Genomic DNA, 21,752 nt, shown 5'->3' with positions numbered 1-21,752 from the left:
GCCTCGCTAAAACCTCATCTCGCTACAACCCTAGCTCGCTGTCACCTGTCGTCGGAAAAGTGAATCGGTGTATTACAACAAGTCTTAGTCATGCAGATGACCGAAATCCGGTTTTCTTGTTTATCAGTTAAAAAAGTCAAATAATCCTGTGAAATTCGTCCCGAATTTACTCATTTTGCTAGCCGAATCTAACTGCCTCCCGCTTCAAGGCTTGCCGCCAAGTAAAACTGTTCAACCTTGATGTCGTCCGTGTTTCCCTTGCTAACTAATGACATTCATTCGTGCGCGAACCACGATTAAATCTCCCTTCCTCGCACAGGTCCTCGCGGTGAATATTCTCGGTCGTTTTCTGTTAAATCCGGACAAGGATATCCGCTACGTTGCTTTGAACACATTGCTACGCGTCGTTCATGCTGATTGTAAACCGGTACAACGGCATCGCACAACCATCATAGACTGTCTGAAAGATCCAGATGTCTCCATTCAAAGGTAAATGGTTATTTTGCACTTTTCGCCCCGATGGGTTTTCGCCCCTCATTTGCCAGTTTGTTCACTGAATTTCCGGAAATTCCGTATGCATACCAACGAGTCGGAAACAACCCATGATTGCTTCATTGAATGATCCATTTGGTACTCAAACGAATAACAAAAACTTGTCCCCCCATTAGAGGCGCGCTGATCGGTTTAGCAGTACTGGCCCGCAGTTTGGTAGTCTTCACTGGTGTTATGGTGGTTAGCGGTTTGACATACTGGTCATCCAATTTCGTTGGAGAAGACGCAAATTCACCTTGTACTGTTGTTATCAATGTTACATTATTACCAACTCAGAAGCGCACAGGTTTCCCTACTTCATCTGAAGTCGCTTAACTACTTATGAACCGACGGACTTATGGTAACTCGTCCGAACAGGTCTATCAGAAAATACGTCGTGACTGTGATCGCTACAGTGGTCTGCTGTTCTATGGTCTGACCTAACCAAACATTGCTAGTGGTGATCAGGACGTTTTTTATGTAGATGTTTAGACAGAGCTTCTTGGTTCATTGATTTATGGAGACCGCGGATTTATTTACACTTAGGCCACAACAAGTGAACTGGAACGTGTCAGTCTGGTGACGCACAAAGTCGTAGCCCATCGTGTTCGCTTGTCATATGTATGGGGGGATGATTACGTACAATTTGTCACGATCCTTGTTACCTAATTAGATAATAGCTTACATAACTTTATGCACAAACGCTTTTTTCGTAATTCAGTGTGATTCGACCCGTGCAACGGTATCGACTAACAAGGCGCAGTCAACTAATCGAATCAGTCGAATTTGTAGACCGCCAGTTAATCTACTTCTTCATTCATCGTATGAGAGAGTCAACCTGTATAGAACGTTCTCTCAGGTCTTTTGTTGGGAAGATTATTTCCGAGGCACGGTTTTTTTCAACTCAACTCCTAAAAAACCGTCGAGGAGGCGGTTTCTGATCTAACAGCTGGCTGGTTTACCATTTAAAAAAAGGTGTCGTTCAGCTGTAGCACCCTTCCGGTGCCTAGCTGCCATGCCACCCGGAGGAAGCACAAGGGCTGGGATACTGCCAGGTTGCCCAAGCCTAGACAGGGGAAGTCGAGTGCCGAATGTCGGGTTCGAACCACGGACCTTCCGGTCGGTAAATTCGCGCTCTAACCACTTGGGCTATCTCGCCCCCTAAGGTGTAAAAAAGGTGTCACAATGGGAATACCCTTTGCACTGTCCTAGATATACTGGTGGACGGTTAACTGGTAACGGTCTCTTTGAACGGTTAACTTCATACATGAAAATAATCGCGCCACCCGTCACGAAGGAACTTGACCTTACCGTGTTGTAGCAGGTACGACCCATTGAGCTATACTAAGGGTCTCCTTGCGACACTTACACATTCCCTCATACCAGGTTGGCCAATTATTTGAGGTCTCACCACGTCGTGGGTACAACCATGCTTGCGGGCTTGTTCTCTAAAAGGTGACCCGAACCTCTGTCAGATGGGAAAAGTCGCTCTTTCGAAAAACTCTCGGCAGTTATTCTGGGTCGTTTGCTCGTGGCAAACGAGAAAGAGGCGTTTCCGTACCGAGTGAGGGGTAGTTTCTTGATGTCTACAGGTGATACAGTAGGCTAGCATTTGATCGTTGCACACAACATCGTTGGCAACGCTATCGAACTGACGGAACCGATACAAGCTGGAATGATGTTCTTATCCGAGACGCGCGTCATTGAATCACCTGACCATGTCCTTCATCGTCGACACACCGGCATTCTTGCCCATTTGTAACCCGATTCAGCCGTCCAAATCGTGGCACTTTAGTGCTGTCAAAGGAATTCGCCGAAACGATGTTGTCAACCCATTTATCTGCTGTTACATGAAATGCATCTCGTGTACACACTATCATCCTGTACTTTGCTTCGTCCACTAAGTTTGAAGACTGTTTTCGTAGAAATTCTTCCGCTAGTTACGGGTGCACTCGATGTGGCTAAGATGAACACTTACCATTCTTCAGCTTTTTATCAACTTCCAACTTTCAAAGAGTGTCCATATCCCTGCACAGACCAAGCTTATTTACGTGGATAGCCAGAATTTAGTGTGGAATCCAGCTGGGACCAACGTTTCCCAGCATATCCCGAAAAATCTCCCCTCTTGTTTATCTTTGTAATGTACTGCTCATAAGCTTGCTGAAAATTCGTCGACAGCCCACGACCGGTTTCGCCCTTCTTGGGGCTCATCAGGTAGGCGCAGTCCCCGGTTTTCCGTCAACCTTATGTTCTACTTGAAACCAAATTGCACGAAATTAGCGAATATACACTCAGCTGCAAACTAATTTGGTTCTTTCGAGTGACTCACCTGGAACCCAGCTCAATCTCTCGTTTATGATGTTCTCAGGCTCCCCTCTTGCTGTTAGCACAACTACCAACCGAGTATTCCCACACCATCACTTTTTACTACCCTTTGCAGACGCGCGATCGACTTGTGCTTCGCACTGATCGATGGTACCAACGTTCGTCTAATGGTAAAGGAGCTCCTTCTGTTCTTGGAGAGATGTGATGCCGAATTCAAGGGCGACGTGTGTTCCAATCTGGTTTTAGCTGCAGAAAAATATGCACCGACCAAGCGTTGGCATATCGACTCGATGTTGAGCCTACTGAGCACGGTTAGTTGTGTTTTTTTAATCTCAAGTAAAGGTCGAAGTGCATAATACCACTGTATAAAATTTTATTGAACCGCAAATAATGCATAGGAGATTCTAGTGACTCCTGTATCGTCGTCGATATGGGCTGCGAGAAGTCACGGATTCGAATGACGTCCCGAAGTTTTGCTTCTGTTTTCCTTGTTTTTTTTTAGACTGGGAACTAGACGGCGCATTACTTTGGTAACCCTTTTGTCTCCCTTAAAATTACGCCCATTCACGCGACTGATCCAAATCGCTCCATGTTTTATTTTTTCTCTTGAACGGTATAGACTGTGAGCTACATATTGGTGGCACATCCTCCGTACAACTTTGGTAGAATCAACTATTACGAGCCATCTCAACTGCTCCGGTCTAGGCTTGAGGAACCTAGCAGCATCTCAGTCCTTGCGCAAACTTCGGATGGCGTGAAAGCTAGGCACCGGAAAGGTCTTACGGCTGAACGCTTATTACGGCCATTACTAATTAGTATTTGAAACAATCTTATAAAAGTCTGCCCTTATATATATACCATCTTGTCAGCATCCAAACTAATTGGTTGAGTTGGGATGCCATCCCAGGAATATATGAGCTAAAAAGCTCGTCTAGTACAAGATAGGCACCTGTGTATGCACAGGTTTATCCCAGTCACTCAACAAACCAATCCCGTGGACTAAATGATTCCTCTTCCTGGCGATTTTGCATTCTGAGGTGCGTCTTGGCTTTGGTGATTCAACGGTATTCATCACCGTCCACGTCGCGACATTTGTTAGACGGATTTCCGCACGAAAACCGCCTTACTCCTCACAAATAAGTGCTGCTACGGCCAAGTAGCCTATCCCGCACCCCATTGACCGGAAGACTGGGTTACTTGCTGGTTCAACATCAAGGCGAGCTCCCAGTACACGACTGTGTAATTTCGCTCGCTTGTCTAACATAGTGGCGATCCTCGTGAACTGGACAGGCAAATTATCCTTCAGTTCATCTTGAACGGACACCTCGTTTGACAAAGTGGCCCCTATCCATAAATGTCCTCCGGGGTTGTGTCTCAGAATGTCTATTAATGAGTACGTTCAATAGATCGCAACGTGATACTGGTTCCAGACTAAACATGGACCAAATGGTTGTTTATTTAACTCGACAATACTGAGCTAAGGCTTAGGTCGTTTTTCTGAGTAAGCAGGGCATCCTCTTGGGTTTTGGAACCCATTTCCGTCCGTAACTTTCTCCCTTACGTTGTTTTGGACTGAGCGGAGATTAGGGCGGCATATTGATTGTTGATCGGGCGACTGTGCATCTGTTTTCTGAGCTTAATGATCAGTTTGCAAACGTTCTTGCGCTATCATCAGTGGCTTCACTGACTTTACTGCATTACCTCACCCGAATTCGATCAGAAACATGACACTTGAAACGGATAATTTTCGCTCTGAAAGGCCAATTTTCGTTTAGCAGCTGCTTGGTTTGGTTGTTCGGTTGTATTCAAGGCCTTGTTTTTATTTAGCAAACAAGTCACAGTTCTCCCTTAGTTATCGATATTTCTACCTAATCCTAAGCCATCAGTTTTTATGGTTGTCCAACTCCAACCACTCGAAGTTCTTGCTTTTTACGAATCTTCACTGTTCTCCCTTGGGTGCATTTTCCCTCCCGCCTGCATCTAGACAAAACAGTTTTATCGTGGATGATCGTCTTGCCTGTTCGGTGTTCTCAGTATTGCCGAATACGGCGCCACCTTCTACACAAAGCAGTCCTTTAAAAACAAACCTCCATGAACAACGACAGAGTTGTCTGATACCATCAGAGGTGTCTAAACCCAACCTCTATAGGCGAAAAACGGTTAATTCACCATGGTTTAAAGTCATTCTTGTGCATACACAAAACTATAATAACAACTGGAATATGTAGTAGATCAGTTTGAGCGTCCGGCACCGTGCACATCAGTCGGTGCTGTTGAAACTGTGACTTTTAAATAGTTTTCCCCAATGTATAAAGCAACGCTCGTTGCTCGTTTGGCCCCGTGTCATTGAGCTGTAACACCCTTTCGGCGCCGAGCCGCCATGCCACCCGAAGGAAGTACGCGGGTTGGAATACTGCAGGGTCACCCAAACCTAGGAAGAATCAGTCGAGATGCTGAGGTTGGACTCGAATCACGGACCTTCCGGTCAATAAGTTAGCGCTGAGCCATCCCAAAGCTCGCTAATCACTTTCATACGTGTCCGCCTGAAGTTTATCAAATCATCGGTATGTCAGACTAATCCTTCCGCCCCGTTAGAATGTGTCAAGAAGCAATCATGTGCTGAGACCATTTTGTGGGATAACGCTTGAGTCAGTTGGTGGATGGTTGAGTGCAATTTCACTCGGACTTTCGATCGGCCAGCTGGATGTTATAGCTAGTAACAAACGAAATCGTTTCCCCATTCATCTCAAAACATTTTGCATCCGTTACGTCACAGTTTTGGCAACACCATAAGTGAGATGGGCAACGTTGATGAAAAAGTGACATGAGTTTTACAGTGTGGGGAAAAGGAGTTTGTAAATATACTTCGAAAAATGCTTTCATTTTCATACAAATTTGGTCTTGACAACAGGCTCAACTGAATTCAGCTGAATCTCTCGTTTATGATGGAAGACTTAGGTGCTACTGAAAAATTCATTTTCACCAGGTGATGACCGTAACAGAGGGCAGGTATGGAAAAACACTATCCGGTCTCATAACTTTTTAGACCCCGATCCAATCGAACTTATTTCAGTGCCCATGTTCTTCTCCGACCAGGATATACATTTCTGTGTCAAGTTGTCATCGTTTTACTTATCCATAGGCTGGAAACTACGCGCGTGACGACGTCGTGTCCTCGCTGGTTGCGCTAATTTCACAAACACCAGATCTGCATGCGTACGCAACTTTCCACTTATTCAACGCACTACGTTCGACAATGACTCAACAGCCGCTTGTACAGGTTCGTTTACACTAATACCATAACTTTTACCATTCTTACCATTATTCGTTTTTCATTGGTCACTGCGGCGAAATTCTGCAATGTGCGGTTACACGTGACCCCTTGTCAATGTTTTCTATTTCCTCGGTTCGCTGCCCTGTCCACTACCAGTTTCTAGCTTTTTTTCTTACCAGACGACTGCCTGGCATTTTCCTAGTTGAACTAGGTCGTAGAAAGCAGCTAGTTGTCAATCTCATATTTGTTCTGCTCGACCGCCGCAGGTATTCTCATGGGGACTACGTCGCTGTTCGATTTCTTATTAATGTCGAACCCTTTTTCTGCATTCGTATTTCTGGTGGTGGTCGGCGAAATGGTAATGTAGGCCACTTCCCAAGATACCCAGTGATTAGTATTCACTCTTCAATAGCCTTCTACCGCTGACCTGATCTAGTTACCCGTGTGAGCATTCCGTTTGTCGAAATTCCTCTTGCATTGGCGGCGTTAATTGATACGTTTGCTCAACTTTTCAGGTTGCTTCTTGGACTATAGGAGAGTATGGGGATCTCTTGTTGTCCGGCTGTGATAACGGGGACAGCCAGATAGCGCCGGTAGCAGAAACAGAGGTGATCGAGGTGTTGCGACAAGCCCTTGTCCATCCAATGTCTACGGTTCAAACAAAGGAAATGGTGCTCAACGCTCTGGTGAAATTGACCACGAGATTTTCCACTTCCTGGCTGCCGTAAGTTTTGTCAAAGCCTTTTTTGGCTCGTTGCGCGAGTTTCCACCCATTCTGCATCCAGCTTTGGTTGAGTTATGTTTGTCCGTAAAAAAGTCTTGACGTTTCACCAACTGAGTAAGAACAATGTACATACTCGGTCTGCTCCTCATCAGCGTACTTGTCGTAAAGTGGTTGTAGCTGTCACAGTTTCGTTCACTGACCTAAAGCTGACACCTTGACGTGGTGGTCGGGCTTGAGTGCTGCAATGATCCCGCGGGCTACACTGGCTGTAACTTCGTTCCACAAGGTGTAACCATTCCAGGAAGGCCAAAGGGGAGCACCCAGACTAAGAGCAGCGAGTAATCATGCTACGAGGCGGTCAGGGGGTAAAGTCTTAATGTCTTCTGGGATAGGAGTGTGAAGGCAGTAAGGTGTTCCCCACAGGCAACCAGCATGTCCATATTTATGGAAGCTGCGGTGCTGCCTTCCCCCCAGGGAGGGCGGGTTAGGAAAGTCGGCTCCAAAAACCGCACGTTCCGATCACCCACTGGTTAGCCATGACCGCCGGCGCATTATCCAATACAGTCGAAATCTTTTATGACCAGAAAGTCCGGTACTGTTCAAAAGGTACCTACTTGGCGCAGGAGTGAGACAATAATTCCTTACTCCCTGCACCCTCAGGTTAGGCCGACTCTATGCAGCCGAGTAGGTCAGACTTTTGAGTCATCGGCTCCGGGCAGGGTTCGCAAAGAAAATTCTATCTGCTGAACACTGATGACATTGTGCAGCTTGTGTATTTAGCTGTCTTATTAGTTCCTTACCACCCTGACAACCCGATCATGGTTGGGCTCCTCATTCATAAATTGGATTCATGCCGCTGCGACATCTTCTCGCTGACGGATCTACCTATACGGCTTTGTGGAAGCACAAGTTTTCTTTAGGTGTTTCGCTTTTCTCGTTGATCCCGCTCTCTATATCCAGTTTGAAGTTACCAGATGGGAACAGTGTGACACCGTTGCAATATTCAGACACCCAAGCTAACGATATGTGCGGATATTGACCGTCCAGAAGCCGTTGTTAGTTGGGGACACCTTTGGATTTACCCCCCAATCCAGAAGTTTAAATATTTCAAACAAACTGAGGCTTTCGTTTGATGCTGAATCGGTCATCATCATCATCATCATTATCAACAAAGACAAACACATCAGCGGTTACACTGATGCTTCACTGCCGTAGAACCATAAGGTTCGTCTAATTGTATTTCAAGCCCTAGAGTGAATGGAGGAGGAAGAGTGCGCGAGGTAGGGGTCCTAGTGCTGGTCTATGCCAAACATTCTGAGGTGCCTGCACTTCCAACCGCTCAATCAGACAATCCGGAGAGAAACTGACAGCGCGTACGCCACTGACATCAGTCAGCTACCATTTCCTGCAATATCCCCGGCCAATCACAGGTCACGGCGACCCCATCCTGAAAGACGCACAACACCAACAACACTCAAACTCTTCGTGATCTCTCTCTCACTTTCTTCTGCTAAGTCATGCGTTGTCCACCTCGCGTTTTGCGCCATTCTGAAGGCGGCGCGGTGGACAACACTCATCTCGGTAGATGGTGTTTCGGCATGCGTAGCACATGACCGAGCCATCGTAGTCGGTGGTGTTGGATGTTTTCCCCGACTGAGGTACGTGCAGCACAACCAAATACCCGTTTTCCAATTCTCCACAGCCTCCAGTGATTCTCCTTGAGCTGTAAGGGATATGTTCGGAGACTGATTATGGGGATCGGATTATGTCCACAAACTTCTGGGACATGCCCTGTTGAGCAAGTGTAGTTAACAGTACTGACCGATAGACAAAATTGAACGCACCCTTGAAGTAAAGGAATACCAAGATTGTGGGTCGTCTGTACATGTGGCTTTGGTCTAACACCTGACGGAGTGTGAAGATGTGGCCTCTACCCGGTCGAAATCCTTCTTTATTCTCACGCGTCAAACTTTCGCGTGCCACCGTAAGATGACGAAGAATCTGTGATGCCAGAAGCCTTGTCAAACTAACACCTCTGTGGTGACTACATTTACTACGAATATCCTTACTGAATCGGTAGTTACGTTCATCACTATCATTATTGACAGCAACATCACTGGTGCCTCATTGCCACGTCACACCGCGTCATTTTATGTGAATAAAGCCCTATAATGGAAAGAAGAAAAGCAAGATGTAGAGTAGGACCGAGGGCTGTTTTGACGGAATTCGATAGGAATCTTGCTATTCATGTTGTGCAGTTAAAAAATCTCATTTTAGAGTGTGCTTTTTCCGTCTGACTTCTCTTCAAGGAACAGTGTCGTTTCACTGGGCGGCGTGGCAATGGTATTTATTTTTGGCCACTTTCAGCCGACATTTTTCGCGCCAAACTTAACCGCGAAACCTGATAATTGTAATTTCACCATTTGGTGCACATATGAAACATGAATCGCACTTGGAGTGCTACCTCTAACGACCCTTCCTTCAAACACCCACGACCTTGTGGCTGTCGCCGCAATCGTAGAGTTACACTGTTCCTTCAGCAGTACTACCACGTCGGAGCTGAATTTGCTTGGATTTCTCAAAGTCGTAACACGACAGGGATTCCGGGTGTGACTCCCACGAAGTATGATAATCTTCCGATCTCCTTTGTTCCTTCGTTTCTACGCTTCACATACGAACTTGGGAAAGTTATGTTTCAGTGAAATCATTTCGAAGCACACAAAAGCAAATTGGATGGGTCAGTATAAATAACTTCAGACTCCTGTTCTACTGCGCTGTAAGAGGAATGTGGTACGCTGTCTGTCTGTGGATCTAAAACCCTGGAAACTGAGATTACTGTGATCAAAACTGATCTTATAAAGCATTTTGTCAGCCGACCCCCTTCATTTGCCAACACTTCCCCTGTAATATGTCGTGTCACATACGAGCGTCGCTCTTTAGCTATAGATGTAGATAAAGAAGTTACTGTAGTTGGATAATTGAAACTAGCTCAAACAACTACTCTGAGTGTCTGGGCCCTGCAAACTAGCACTTGGTTGAAGTAATCTTGTGTTTTGGCTAGTTTTTCCTTACTTGGATTTCCTCCATTCGACCCTACGTCGCGTCTGTTTGTCCTAGATCCTATCCGATTGTGTGTTTGTCCATCGCTTCCAGTTATGAGTGAGCTTTGATGTTCATACTAAATGCTCATGCAAAGGGAGGCTCAGGAAACAGCCGGTCTTTGCGAATATCGGCCATCTTATGTCGACTTTGTTTTGCGTGCAGTCAGGCTTACCGTCGAAGTTCCATGGTAACCATGCGCATGTTGTGTTGTCTAAATATTGCTAACTCGGCTAGGTTGATTGATTGTTGATCAGTTGGTGGTCGATCACTTTGCCGAGCTTCGCAGTCTGATTGAAAGCGTTTCGTCATCATGCGAGGAAACGTCAGCTCGCGGTTGGGTAGGTGATCCAAGGGGTAGTTAACATCCGCGACGTGGTTGGTTGGTTGGGAAGTGGAATGGAACAATCGGGATAAAGAACAAAAAGCCACCCAGTGAACCAACCAGATGCAATCGAATCACAATGCAACGCGAATCCTGAAATGATCAATCAGCTCAAGTGCCAGGCAAATCTCAAACAATCAATCGGAATCGCCCACCCAACCGCATACTAGCGATGTTTCCTCTCATGGTAGTGAAATGTTTTGCAAGCCAAGTGCAAAGCTCGGCGAACAGGTCAACAGCCGATCAGGATATCTTGTTTCCGCTCCAGTCTCTTTATCCTCATTAAATGTTACCCGGATGCTCTTGATTTTGAGTTACCTCTACGTTGAATGTCAGCAGCATAGTTAGTCCCGCCTTCGAATCTCTCCGTTCTCTATCACCATTCATATAGTCTGTAAAGTGGGATGAGTAATTGAAGATGATCATTTCAGTGACTCTATAGCCTGCACATTTTGCTTTCTTCTAGTCAACTCAACGAGGCCATTTCCTACTATTCGACTAATCCCCAGTTGGAATTGCAGCAGCGCTCGGTTGAGTACAATAAGATCTGTGCTCAACCCAGCCAAATCCGCTCCGGACTCTTAGACTACATGCCTATGATGCCCGCTCGTACGATTTTGGAAACCACTGAGCCAAACAATCAACGGAATCCAGCTGAATCAAATGACTCAAGCCCCAGGAAACTCTCCAATGGCACCCTAAACAACGGTGCCCCTCAGTCGTTGACAATTCTCGACTTACTAGGGCCGGAAACGGTGACACCCGGCACAACAAACCGTAAGTTTTTTATGTGTGGAATCGTGTAAACTACACAGTTTCTGGCTGAGTTGGCTCGTTCTGCGAAACAGGTAGTTTGAACGCACCCCAGGAGGAGAGTTATCGTCATGGGTATTATACACTAGGTCTTGGTTTGCTTGCTACGCTGTTGTTGACTCTTCTATAGGCCGGTCTACAAAGAATTCCCGCTTGGGCCATTACCGTGTGTTTTTGAATATCCGGTCGGATTCCATCGCTTCTCTGGACTCGCATCCAGCATGAGAGGTGGTGATGCACTTGGTTAGTGCTAGTGAAGAAGAACTTACTTTTCTAATGCCCACACTGAAATTTTCTTGAGCCTCAAGCAGCTAGCATTTCCGAACTCTTCTTTTGATCGTCGTTGGCTGTTTGACAGCCACAGACCTTCCTCTTCATTTTAGAAGTACAATAAAGGCTCACCTCTGCCAAACGGATACCACTTGCTCAGAGGTTGTCTTCTGTCAAAAATGCCTCTGTGTTTATTGGTTAGTTTATCCATTATCACCGATTTCTTTGGCTCAATTGACTTGGTTTGAAATGATTCACTTTATTGCGCAGCTCGTCCTCAGTGACCAATAGTTTGGATTCGCTGAGTCAGATAAGATTTCCATCCAATCGTTCGATAAGTCCTTTCGTTGGGAAGATTGAAAATCCTTCTCACGTATATCTTTAATTTACTTCGCACTTTATCAGCTCCAGTCAACAGTGAAACGGCAAACAGTACTGGCGATTCTTCTAATCTGCTTGATCTCCTGGACATATTTGCACCGAGTACAGACAATAAGACTTCTGCTGTTGCAGCACCCTCCACTGGCTGGGGATTACCTGTCACCAACGGTGTGACCTCCGCCTCCACGCAATTGACCAATCAGCAAACTTTGGATGGTTTGTTCGATATAAGCAATGAGCTCTCTGCCCTGGGTTTGAGTGGCCCTCAAAGTAAGCTGTTTAAACATGCATTTGTATTCACATTTTCTTTTCATTTTTCTATGGCGTACTGCATATCTGTTGATTTGGAAGTGCGCGTCTGTATTGACCAATTCACGTTCATTGCCTCTTTTAGCTTGATTTTGGCTAATCTAGTAACTCTCACTGATGAGGTCGAGTTTCAGCGTAGTCGTCAGATGTTAGTGTGTGTAATGGTTACAATGACCGTTAGGCCGATGCTATTGTTTTGGGGACTGTGACCCTCTTCGTTACTCGAATCGGTCGGTTCGCTACTAGCTATATGGCTGCTGGAACATGTGTTGGCCTGAACATCGTCAATTTGATACTGCTTTGCTTACCTAAATGGATCAGGCGGTATTCCAGCTAGATGTGCCCGATTTCTTCACTTGGCCAGACAGTCAGATCGGTTGTTAGTCGCAAATGCTGGATTCGCCTTTACGTGTTTGACTATGGTTGTTGGTACATATGATCTGATTCTCCCTAATCTGATACGGTTCGCCATTGGAGAGCAGGTCAATCGAGCTACTAGTTGAACTGTTTCCACTTGGAAAAAAGGAAAACTATCTCTCGTCACTGCTTCCGGGTTCGAACGACCGACTGATAGCACTTTCAAATCGTTTGTTAGTTCAATACTGGTTACTCGGTGTTTACCTGGTATTCAGTAAATTCCTCAAGTGTAGCACAGTTCTGTTGTCAATCACCATATGATCTGTAGGTAACCGGCAGGTTGCTAAGTTCAACTAGATGTTAAGAGGATTATTGCTATCCTTGCACATATTCCTGACCAATCCCCGCATCATGACTGCTTCAGTTCTATGAGTCAGGTTTGTGTAACCGCGTTACTTCTCTCTGTCTTCTAGCATCAGCGAAGTCTATACCACCTTTGACGGTGTGCGACACCAATGGACTCAGGGTTCTGTTCAATTTTGACCAGCCACAGTCAAGTCCCGACGGAACGCAACGGCAGCTAACAATCCGCCTGGTGGCGACAAATACTGGTCCCGATCCTATCGAAGCTTTCGAATTTCAAGCTGCAGTACCGAAATCTTGCCAAATCCAACTTCTACCTCCGTCATCCAGTAGCATTCAGTCTGGTCTGACTGCCCCACCGCTAACGCAGCTGCTAAAGCTCTCATTGCCAATGAAGGTTGGTTTCAGATACGCGTTTTCGTAGGGGGAACGATTGATGGCTACATATCGAATTCTCTTATTGATTCGAGTCCTCTAGGGCATCACGAGGCTTTCTTTTGCCCTACATTGAACAAAACCTCAAGCGATAAGGAACAGTAATCCGATGACGATTCATAGGTTAGGTTGGTGGTATCCAGGGAGTGGGGCATTACTGGTATAAACTTATCGTAAAACCTCACAAACTTATTCACACAACCGGCCACTCCTCCAGCAGCAGCCGATCGCATTCATTGAAAATATGGCAGGCTGAATACACAACTTGTGCGGATGTATTCATTCACTTCGCTTCAGGTCGTGCCTAGTCGTGTGATTTCCTTTTTCAGTTTTTCATCCCACCACGTGTTCGCCCATCAACTCTTATTTGATCCTTTGATTGTTTGCTATGGCACTTTGGCTGACCCATTCTGTGTAGAGTAAGCAGGAAGAGTTTTGGGTTTTTCGTCCACTACGTGTATTGATCCCTCATACGTTCCTAGACCTACAAACGTGATTATCCCTGGTACACCAAAACGTGCCCAGTGTAGCGGAAAACATATCCAACTGTTTTTGCTACATGTCATTTTGTTTGTGTGTAATTCCATTCATACCTATAAACGAAATATAATGAAACACACCCCTTCAGCACTAGACTGGATACAAATGGAAATCGCAGGTCAGTATTACAGATAAGTACAAAGGAATCAGAATCATGAGATGAACCATCAATGATCAATGAGATCTTTTCGGCCGGAGTTTCCACCAACTGCATCCGTAGTATCTTATTAGTAGTACCTTATGTAGTAACTCAAACCAAACATTGGACGACCTTTGCACAGGAGACTCAAGTACGTTATAAACGAGGGCTCATTTGAATCTCAGCTGAACTTCACGCCTCCACTCAGGGAGAAGTTCAAACTCCAAATATATGGGGGCATTTTCTCTAATAAAAGGATATCCCTGTTGATGTTCATCGTCTTTCCATCGCAATCCCATGTTTTCAGGTGGCTCCTCGTATGAGAGTTCGGCTACAGTATACGAAAAGAGGGATCCCAACGACGGAGCAACTTCAGTTGGATCAGTTTCCGACGATCTTGTGGCAATGAGCTTGTATACACACTCTTGTTTGTGCATTGTGAACATCTCATTCCTGCACAATGCGTGCTCGGATATTCCCAGTGTATCATTGTTTGAACGCGTTGCTGTCCTACGTGACTTATCTGACCGTTTCTCTCCAGTTCTTCGACCAAGACCCTATCTTCATATCATCGCCTTTGAAGTGTGTTTAGGTGATACGTTACAGGAACACAGTTTTCTTGCTTACAACAATCTACTGACTTCTCTGCCAAACTACTTTCGCCCTCCCGCGCCGTACATTTTGTCCAGCGGTTTGTCCTATTACTACGTTCGACTTCGAAATTGACTGATACAACAACATAAATGTTGTCCACCACCAGGCGTTCTCTGTAACTCCAGCTACTCAGTTGTCCTCGTAATGCAATGAAAGCTGCGCCGCTGCCGTCACTGGATTGCCGCACTACTTGACATCACACTGATGGTTGTTCGTGATGGATTGGAAGCCTTTTGGGTGCTACTTACTTACCCTTGTCTTCAGAAGTTCAGAACTCTTCCTATGATCTTCACCTCTTAATGCGGCCCCTTGGGCAACCAAGTGCGCGCATAGACTTTGTTCCATTCAGTTTACCAAGTGTTTTTACTTTCTCCCCCGTCCAATTTTCGTTCCTTAATTCCCACCAACCAACCAGGCTGTGCTTTGATAGCTGTGGCAGTCAACAATTGCCGCATATTTTTTCTTAAGTGGAAAACATCATCATTATACCTTTGGTATTTTGTCCCACTGATCGTTGTTGGTCTTTCGTAATCTTCACACAAGTCTCTCCCGCTCTACTCACCTGCAGTTCAACCGTACAAAATAAACAATAAACTTTCAAGACGCGGACAGTACTTATCGATCCTACCTTGGGGCGTCATGCTGGTTCGCTTAACCAGTAGTACAGCTCAAGAATAGGCGCCCGAACGAAACAAGAGTATTCTGGAATTTGGGACATATCCACAATCAGGTAGATCAAACCACGGACTACCGACTAGATAGTCCGTGGGTTGTTCCCAACCCCGGCTTTCCCATAACTCCTGTCTAGACTTGGGCGACCTGGCTGTACCTCAGCCCTCGTGCCCTTTTTGACTTATGCACTGAAAGGGTACTGGTAATCGAGCCGAATGGCCATACTTCTTCAAGGAGTAGTTTCGTAGTTTTTACCTCGAAACACTGAAAATTCGCGGATACGAAAGCACATGCTTGGTTGTTAATCTGTTCACCGATATTGGCAGGTGGATTGAAAACGGTTCGTCCTTCGATGTGACATCGTTGGTGCGGGGTAGACGATGTCGCATCGAGTGGTTATGAAGCGTTTGCAATCCAACTGCCTGGCTCGATGAGCAGACCAACAACCAAGGAGCGCACCTGGGCTACCTGTATTTCGCGAATTTGCCGATGGCACATCCGTATATCTATATGCCCAGGGTCTGTACCTTTTTTCGTGTCAATACCTCCCAGTATTTTTAAAAGTGGTAAATGAAGTATCTGTTACACGAGCGCGTCAGTTAGTTTTCGTGCCAGAGGCTAACAACTCATCATCAAGAATTTAAAACAAACAGTCTCTATCCATTTCGTTAAAATAGACTAGATGTGATCAGCCAAGATTATTCCTCCAAGATAAGCCGACTCGTGTGATTGATTTATCTTGAACATAGCCACTGGTTGGTTTTTGGTCAGTTATGCTGCTTAGTCGAGCAATGGCGATCCTATGGGTGATTGAAGTCGTGCACGAAGAAGAATCTGCGAATCAAATAGACTACATACGGGGTCATCTGAGCTGCGTTATGAGGTAAACACCGTCTGATTAATGGAACGCTGATAGCTAAGGTGAACATGCCTAACGGGTTCTAAACCCAGGAGGTTTCGTGTGTGCCAAGGGAACGTCGAAATCGGATGCTACTTGTGAGGTATGACGGAGGTCCTAATAACGATAATGGTGTGCATTTTTTGGCCCCCACTGTATCGAGATTTCGGTGAGCTCGTTCGTGCTTATTTGCATTGCCAGCAACACGAAGAAATCTGTAGCTAAGTACCGTCTGTGTGATTATCCAAAACTGACCGTCTGTCTGTATTGGTTGTGCATGTGTTTGTTCCATTACCGACAAGCCCAAATGGTGGATCATCTTTCGTAATGGGTGGAGGCCATCCCGAATGAAAATCAAACTGCTGAAACAGTGGCGCTGTTGGGCACATCTGAGATAGTGGCTACCAATCAGAGGTTCCATGTCTTGAACCCATTTTTTCAGAGGTGTTACTGCACTAGAGGGCCTACGGACTGAAGACATCTTTCAACAATCCTCGGGAGTAACTCTTGGGTTCAACCGTAACCACTCGCCATTCTGCTTAGAGTGAGAAGCTCGGGGACGTGGTCCTCAAAGGTTGTGTAATGAGGAGACCATCTGATCTAGTCTGTAGGCGCGAGGAGAGAATGGTGTTTGATGTGTCCGGATAAGCTGAGTTAACCAAAGGCGACGCGATGTTACTCGATTCCTCAGCGAGCAGCACGAGCAGGAGATACCGTATCAGAACACATCTAACGTGACCGGGAATTCCGCGTTCACTTGAGGTGATTTATCATTTACCTGTTTGACCATTCGCAATAAACAACCGAATGGACACCCACTCAGCTCGCTACACTGATTCGTAAACACGCACTGATGTCATTCCAGTTGGCTCGGGCAGACTGAAACGTCGAGAAGCACGGTACAGCTGTTTCATCCTTATCGGGTATCATCAGCAGCAAGTACTTTACAAAACTTCATGGAGTTTCGAATCCGCAGTAAACGACTTTTGATGGTCTCTTTCAGGCGGCATAGTAGGCAATAGTAGGAAGCCACTTTGCTTGCAGTGGCGTTATGAATGGCCTTCTACGATGACCAGAGTTCAAACCAGAGCCAGTCGTAATGTGGCACACAGATGACCTATACGAAGGATCTGCAAATGGGATACCCTACTGATAAATGAATTACTGTGATACTGTAACATGAGCCGACCTAATTCGTGATATCATTGTCTAACCTGGGGATCCTTCCTTGGATCATCACTTCTATGTGACGAGCGAACAGAAGCTTTTGTTGTATGTCAGTCATGGAAGTCAATCCATGCCAAAAGAATGAGCAGCACTGTACAGCTGTTCCCTCCTACCTGGAGTCACCAACAGCTTTCATCCAGTGTCTCCATGGAAATTTGGATCCCTAACATTCGATTACAAGTCGAGGACTAGGCCCCTTAACCACGCAGGGCTGGTCAACAATGTGGTTAACTCGTATCCAGACAGGTTATATTACCACTGAGCTTTCAATCAAAGGATCTGCATCCCATGGTCACGTGTTGCCTGGTCGTGACAACTTCTAGGATGGGGCATCTCAGGATTCGTTTGAATCAACTGTCAATTCTAAACTAATTATAACTGGCTGATAGTATGCGAAGTGAGGGGTGGTTTTGTATTGTGTGTAAAGTTGTTTTGTAGAAGGTCCATGAAGGTTTGGGAAAAAAATCGGTAGATTTGTTGTTGGGCAACGTTCAGCCTCTGACACAAAAGCTTCGTCAGGTCAAATGACTGGGTTACGGTGTTGGTCAAGATTTAAGTCAGAAGGTGACCCGATCACCTAGATCGGTGTCAACTAAGCTATTGTGTTAGGGCGCGTCAATAGTTGTTGAGACCAATGAGGAACTCACATGGATTGGGGTCTAGCTTAGGGTCCAGTTCCTCAGATTCGCTTCACGTGAAGATCCCAATTGAATGTCGCTTACAGTTTCTATCGATCTGTGTGGTTGAGCTAGTGCCAAGACACTTGTGTCAAGCGAACGATTCCACGAACTGTGGTCTTTTTGGGCTTTGTAGCTCTTGACCGCAAATGATTCCATGTATAATGACAACCACAAAGCGTCACGTGTCAACTCGGCTTATCTAAGACCACTTTCCATGCGCCTGATAGCTCTACGTCTCAATTCTATTGATACTCTAACGTTTATCGATTTCCACCGCCTCGGCCATCAGCAACTGTGGAACCAATCGCAGTTCCCGTCCTAAAACTTCTACATTTTCAAGATCTATTCTATGTCTAACGTATGTACCGCCACTGCCGAGTCTTCGACCAGCACAGGGTATTCGTCCGCATTCCTTAGTGGCTTTTTTGTCCTTCTCTTTTGCTTGCCAATTCTGGTGGGTAGTGCCGTGGTTGTTTTCTCCTATGTGGAAAATAGTGCAACCGTTGCATTCAGTGTAATGCACAGTCTCTAGTCCTTTCAACTGCACCAAACTGAGCTTAACGTCCCCCTTCCTCTTCTGGAACACTACTGGAATGTTGGCATTTTTCCTGCCTTATATGGAATGACTGCTGTGCCAATTCACTTCTTACTACGTCTTGATACTGCTGCCTATACCCTTTTTAGTTTCCGCCTAATCAACCTCACTGAGTATCCAATTTCTTGAAGTCTACCAGTAGGCTTGATTTGAGCTGCTGTTCCGTCGACCTCTTCTATCTACAGCGCTCTGAGTCGATTAGTTATTGGTGAGACAACGCTGGCGTATACAGGTTTTGGATGTGTCTCTGAATGGTTTGAAACAGCCGTTGCGCCTGGTAGTTTCTAACTTACCGCCATCCTTATGTGTGCTACAGTACAGGAAGAGTAATGTAGTGAACGTTGTTTCCGTGCTAAGCTTGATGTGAGGATTCAAACTATTGAAATAGTCGTAGAAGTTGTCGACTTTTGATCACAACAAAGGTTTCCCCGACATAACGCTAAAACATTCTCGGCGAAAGATGATACCTGGCCAAGGCCATTTTTTCGAATTCCTCCATATTCGGATACTGGAGATCCTATTGCAAGACCTTGTTCTTGTATGTAGACAGCTGTGTCAAAAACAAACTTGTCAAGATTTAAACACACACCCTCATCTGTTTCACCGAGAGCTGTGTCCCTTCCTTAAGTGTCGTGTATATCAGTGACAACCTCTTGGTTACCTCCAAGGCATCCGCCCTGGGGATGTTTCTGTACACTGATATGAAGCCAAAGCTCAAAAGGACTTGGTACATCTCCACACGAAATCCTGCGACTTTATTGGCAAAGTCATACGACTTCCCAATGAATGTGGTTGATTTCCCCGTTAGTGGTTTTAGTATGCCGTCTGGTAATCTGACTTGTTCACGTGGTGGTGAACCTATACGTTCACTATTGGTCTTATCGGAACATCTGCCTTATGTATTTTTGGCAGTCCGTAGAGTCGTGGATGAATCGTACTTTTTGGGTACAACCGATGAAAACTACTTTACCCTAAATACTTTATTAGGGGCCTTGAATATCGACCAACTTCAACCTTGATCTAATTCCTTATTGAAGAGTACTATTGCCTTCAGAAATTGCCGATAGGTTTCGTCGGCGAGATATTGCTTGATCTTTTGAAGATAGCCGCACTTGTTCGTTACATTCATCTACCTTTATAATGGCACTATGTCAGTCTCAGTGTATTCAGTGCTCTCCGCTCTGACTGTGCATTATTTGGAGCTCCCGGTTGTTGGGATTTTCCATCCGTGACCAATTGTGCCCGTAGCTTGAGATGAAGTTTGAAACACATATTCAACACCATAGATAATTCCCTTCGCTCTTCTTTGCTCACAGCGAAGTTTACTCCTGTTTCCAACCTGACAAGTTAACTACGGCACAATAATGAGTCGACGGTTTCATTTTTTCTCTAACGTTAGTATAGCACTAAGCCAAGGAAAGCAGTTGTTCGAACTTACGTATCTGTCTATTCTTGAATTGCCAGTCCTGCGTAAGTTTCATCTCTGGAGTTTTGGCCCTGCGAATCTGGAAGTCGCCAGGTGAGTTTGCCATTTCATAATCGTGGCTTACATGATTAGTTTGACGACGTATTTCGATTATTCGCTGAGCGGTCAAGCAGATCCTGTGTTTTATGAGTGAATACCCCACTGATAATGCTATTCGGGCGGAAACGACAGACGTCTCCTATGGTTTAGTACTCATACATGTGGCTAAATTACTGTGCTTTAAGCATTTTGCATTGAATATGCGATGGTTCTTCAAGTTTGCTTTTGGTCTCTCTAATCCATAAAAGTTGGAGAATCCCTTCAGCTGAGTAGTGTTTTTAGATCTATAACAAAACTGGATGTTTTTTGCTAAGCTAAGAAACTCAAATTCCATTGAATATTATAATGAGACTACGTCGTAGACCATAACCGGCCCGCGCTCCACGGTCTGACTTGAATTTTTCTCGACACAGTTTGGTTCGAAAAAAGAGCATTTACCGTGGACACTAAAGAAGAGCCATAAATAATTAAATATACTAAGGAAAACAGCCGCTGGTTATACGTACCATTGGGAAACTTCTTTCGCAGAAAGCAAAACAACAGACGCCCAGAGGGACCATGTATCCTCATGTTGCAGTTTTTCGATATAAAATATACTACTTAAAGTAGCGCGATTTACGCTAAATAAACAATTCGGTTGCCCTAGCCTGCGTAGCCACTAGAAATCCGGTGTTACTTAGCAGCCAGAAGACAGTTTTCACTATGTCAGGAAGCCATTCTACATGGCAGGACCCATTCACCACAGAAATTCGGCATGCGTTACATATGTTTCTGTGAAGATCTTTTCATCAATCCCACTAGGATATAGCAAACTTCGGCCTGATTTTTGGACTCTGGAGCACAGTTTCGGTCATTGGTCTTATTTGTACCCATTTGGAACGTCACTTTCCTTGTTCTGTTCACTGTATATTCCGGATTTATTTAGCACCCAATATTTTGGAGCTCTAGCGGATGATACAAACGACTGGTAGCAAGAATGCCCTCATCCGGACAAAGTAAAACTTGGGCTGTCATACCTTTTACTCGAAGTCTGAAATGAAAGCTTCCCCAGCAAGATAGGAGTGTTCGTGACGCTACCTTGGGGGGAACATCCAAGTTAGTCGATCGATGCACTGAACCATCGTCCGAGGTTTTAGGTCATGCAGTCACATCGTACAGACATGATGAACATGTTTATTGTTTCAGGCCCACAGTTCAGGTGCCAAAGTGCACTCAGCATGTTAGATGTTTCGTATTCGATCCTAAGCAAGTAGATGCACTGCTGATGAACTCTCACAAAGGCGAATTCCGAATACAGTGCTTCCACTCCTTGGTGTGGACGAAGCAGAATAGTTTTTCCAGGACAGGAAGAGCAAAAACGCTTCAAAAGAAAGTGGCGTGAGGTATGTATGTCGTTTTATGCTACCGCTTCACTTTGGGAACAGTTAAAGCACCACTTCCAAATACAATACTGCTAAAGTCATCTGAATCGATGAGTGCATATCCCAGCCACAGGAAAATAAGTTTGTCATATGGACAACAAACAGTTACCATGTCACCATTCCATTAGTTGAATT

At 45.3% G+C, this 21,752-nt stretch overlaps 1 protein-coding gene across 1 annotated transcript in view; it reads left to right on the top strand.

Annotated features, from left to right (window-relative positions):
- Positions 1-15,208, top strand: part of T265_10237 (hypothetical protein) — a gene marked incomplete at both ends in the record, with an annotated part of 44,922 nt that extends 29,714 nt beyond the window's left edge. The window contains 8 exons of the mRNA XM_009176553.1: positions 320-489; positions 2,972-3,167; positions 5,999-6,136; positions 6,646-6,854; positions 10,805-11,115; positions 11,827-12,072; positions 12,942-13,228; positions 14,253-15,208. Of these exons, the coding sequence (XP_009174817.1) occupies positions 320-489; positions 2,972-3,167; positions 5,999-6,136; positions 6,646-6,854; positions 10,805-11,115; positions 11,827-12,072; positions 12,942-13,228; positions 14,253-14,354 (1,659 nt within the window). The remainder of the gene's footprint in view (positions 1-319; positions 490-2,971; positions 3,168-5,998; positions 6,137-6,645; positions 6,855-10,804; positions 11,116-11,826; positions 12,073-12,941; positions 13,229-14,252) is intronic.
- Between the last annotated feature and the right edge of the window lie 6,544 nt (positions 15,209-21,752).

Source organism: Opisthorchis viverrini, assembly GCF_000715545.1.
Source record: "Opisthorchis viverrini unplaced genomic scaffold opera_v5_344, whole genome shotgun sequence".
In the NCBI taxonomy this organism is placed as follows: domain Eukaryota; kingdom Metazoa; phylum Platyhelminthes; class Trematoda; order Opisthorchiida; family Opisthorchiidae; genus Opisthorchis; species Opisthorchis viverrini.
The sequence above is the reverse complement of the archived record's forward strand: the minus strand, read 5'-3'. Positions and strand labels throughout refer to the sequence as shown.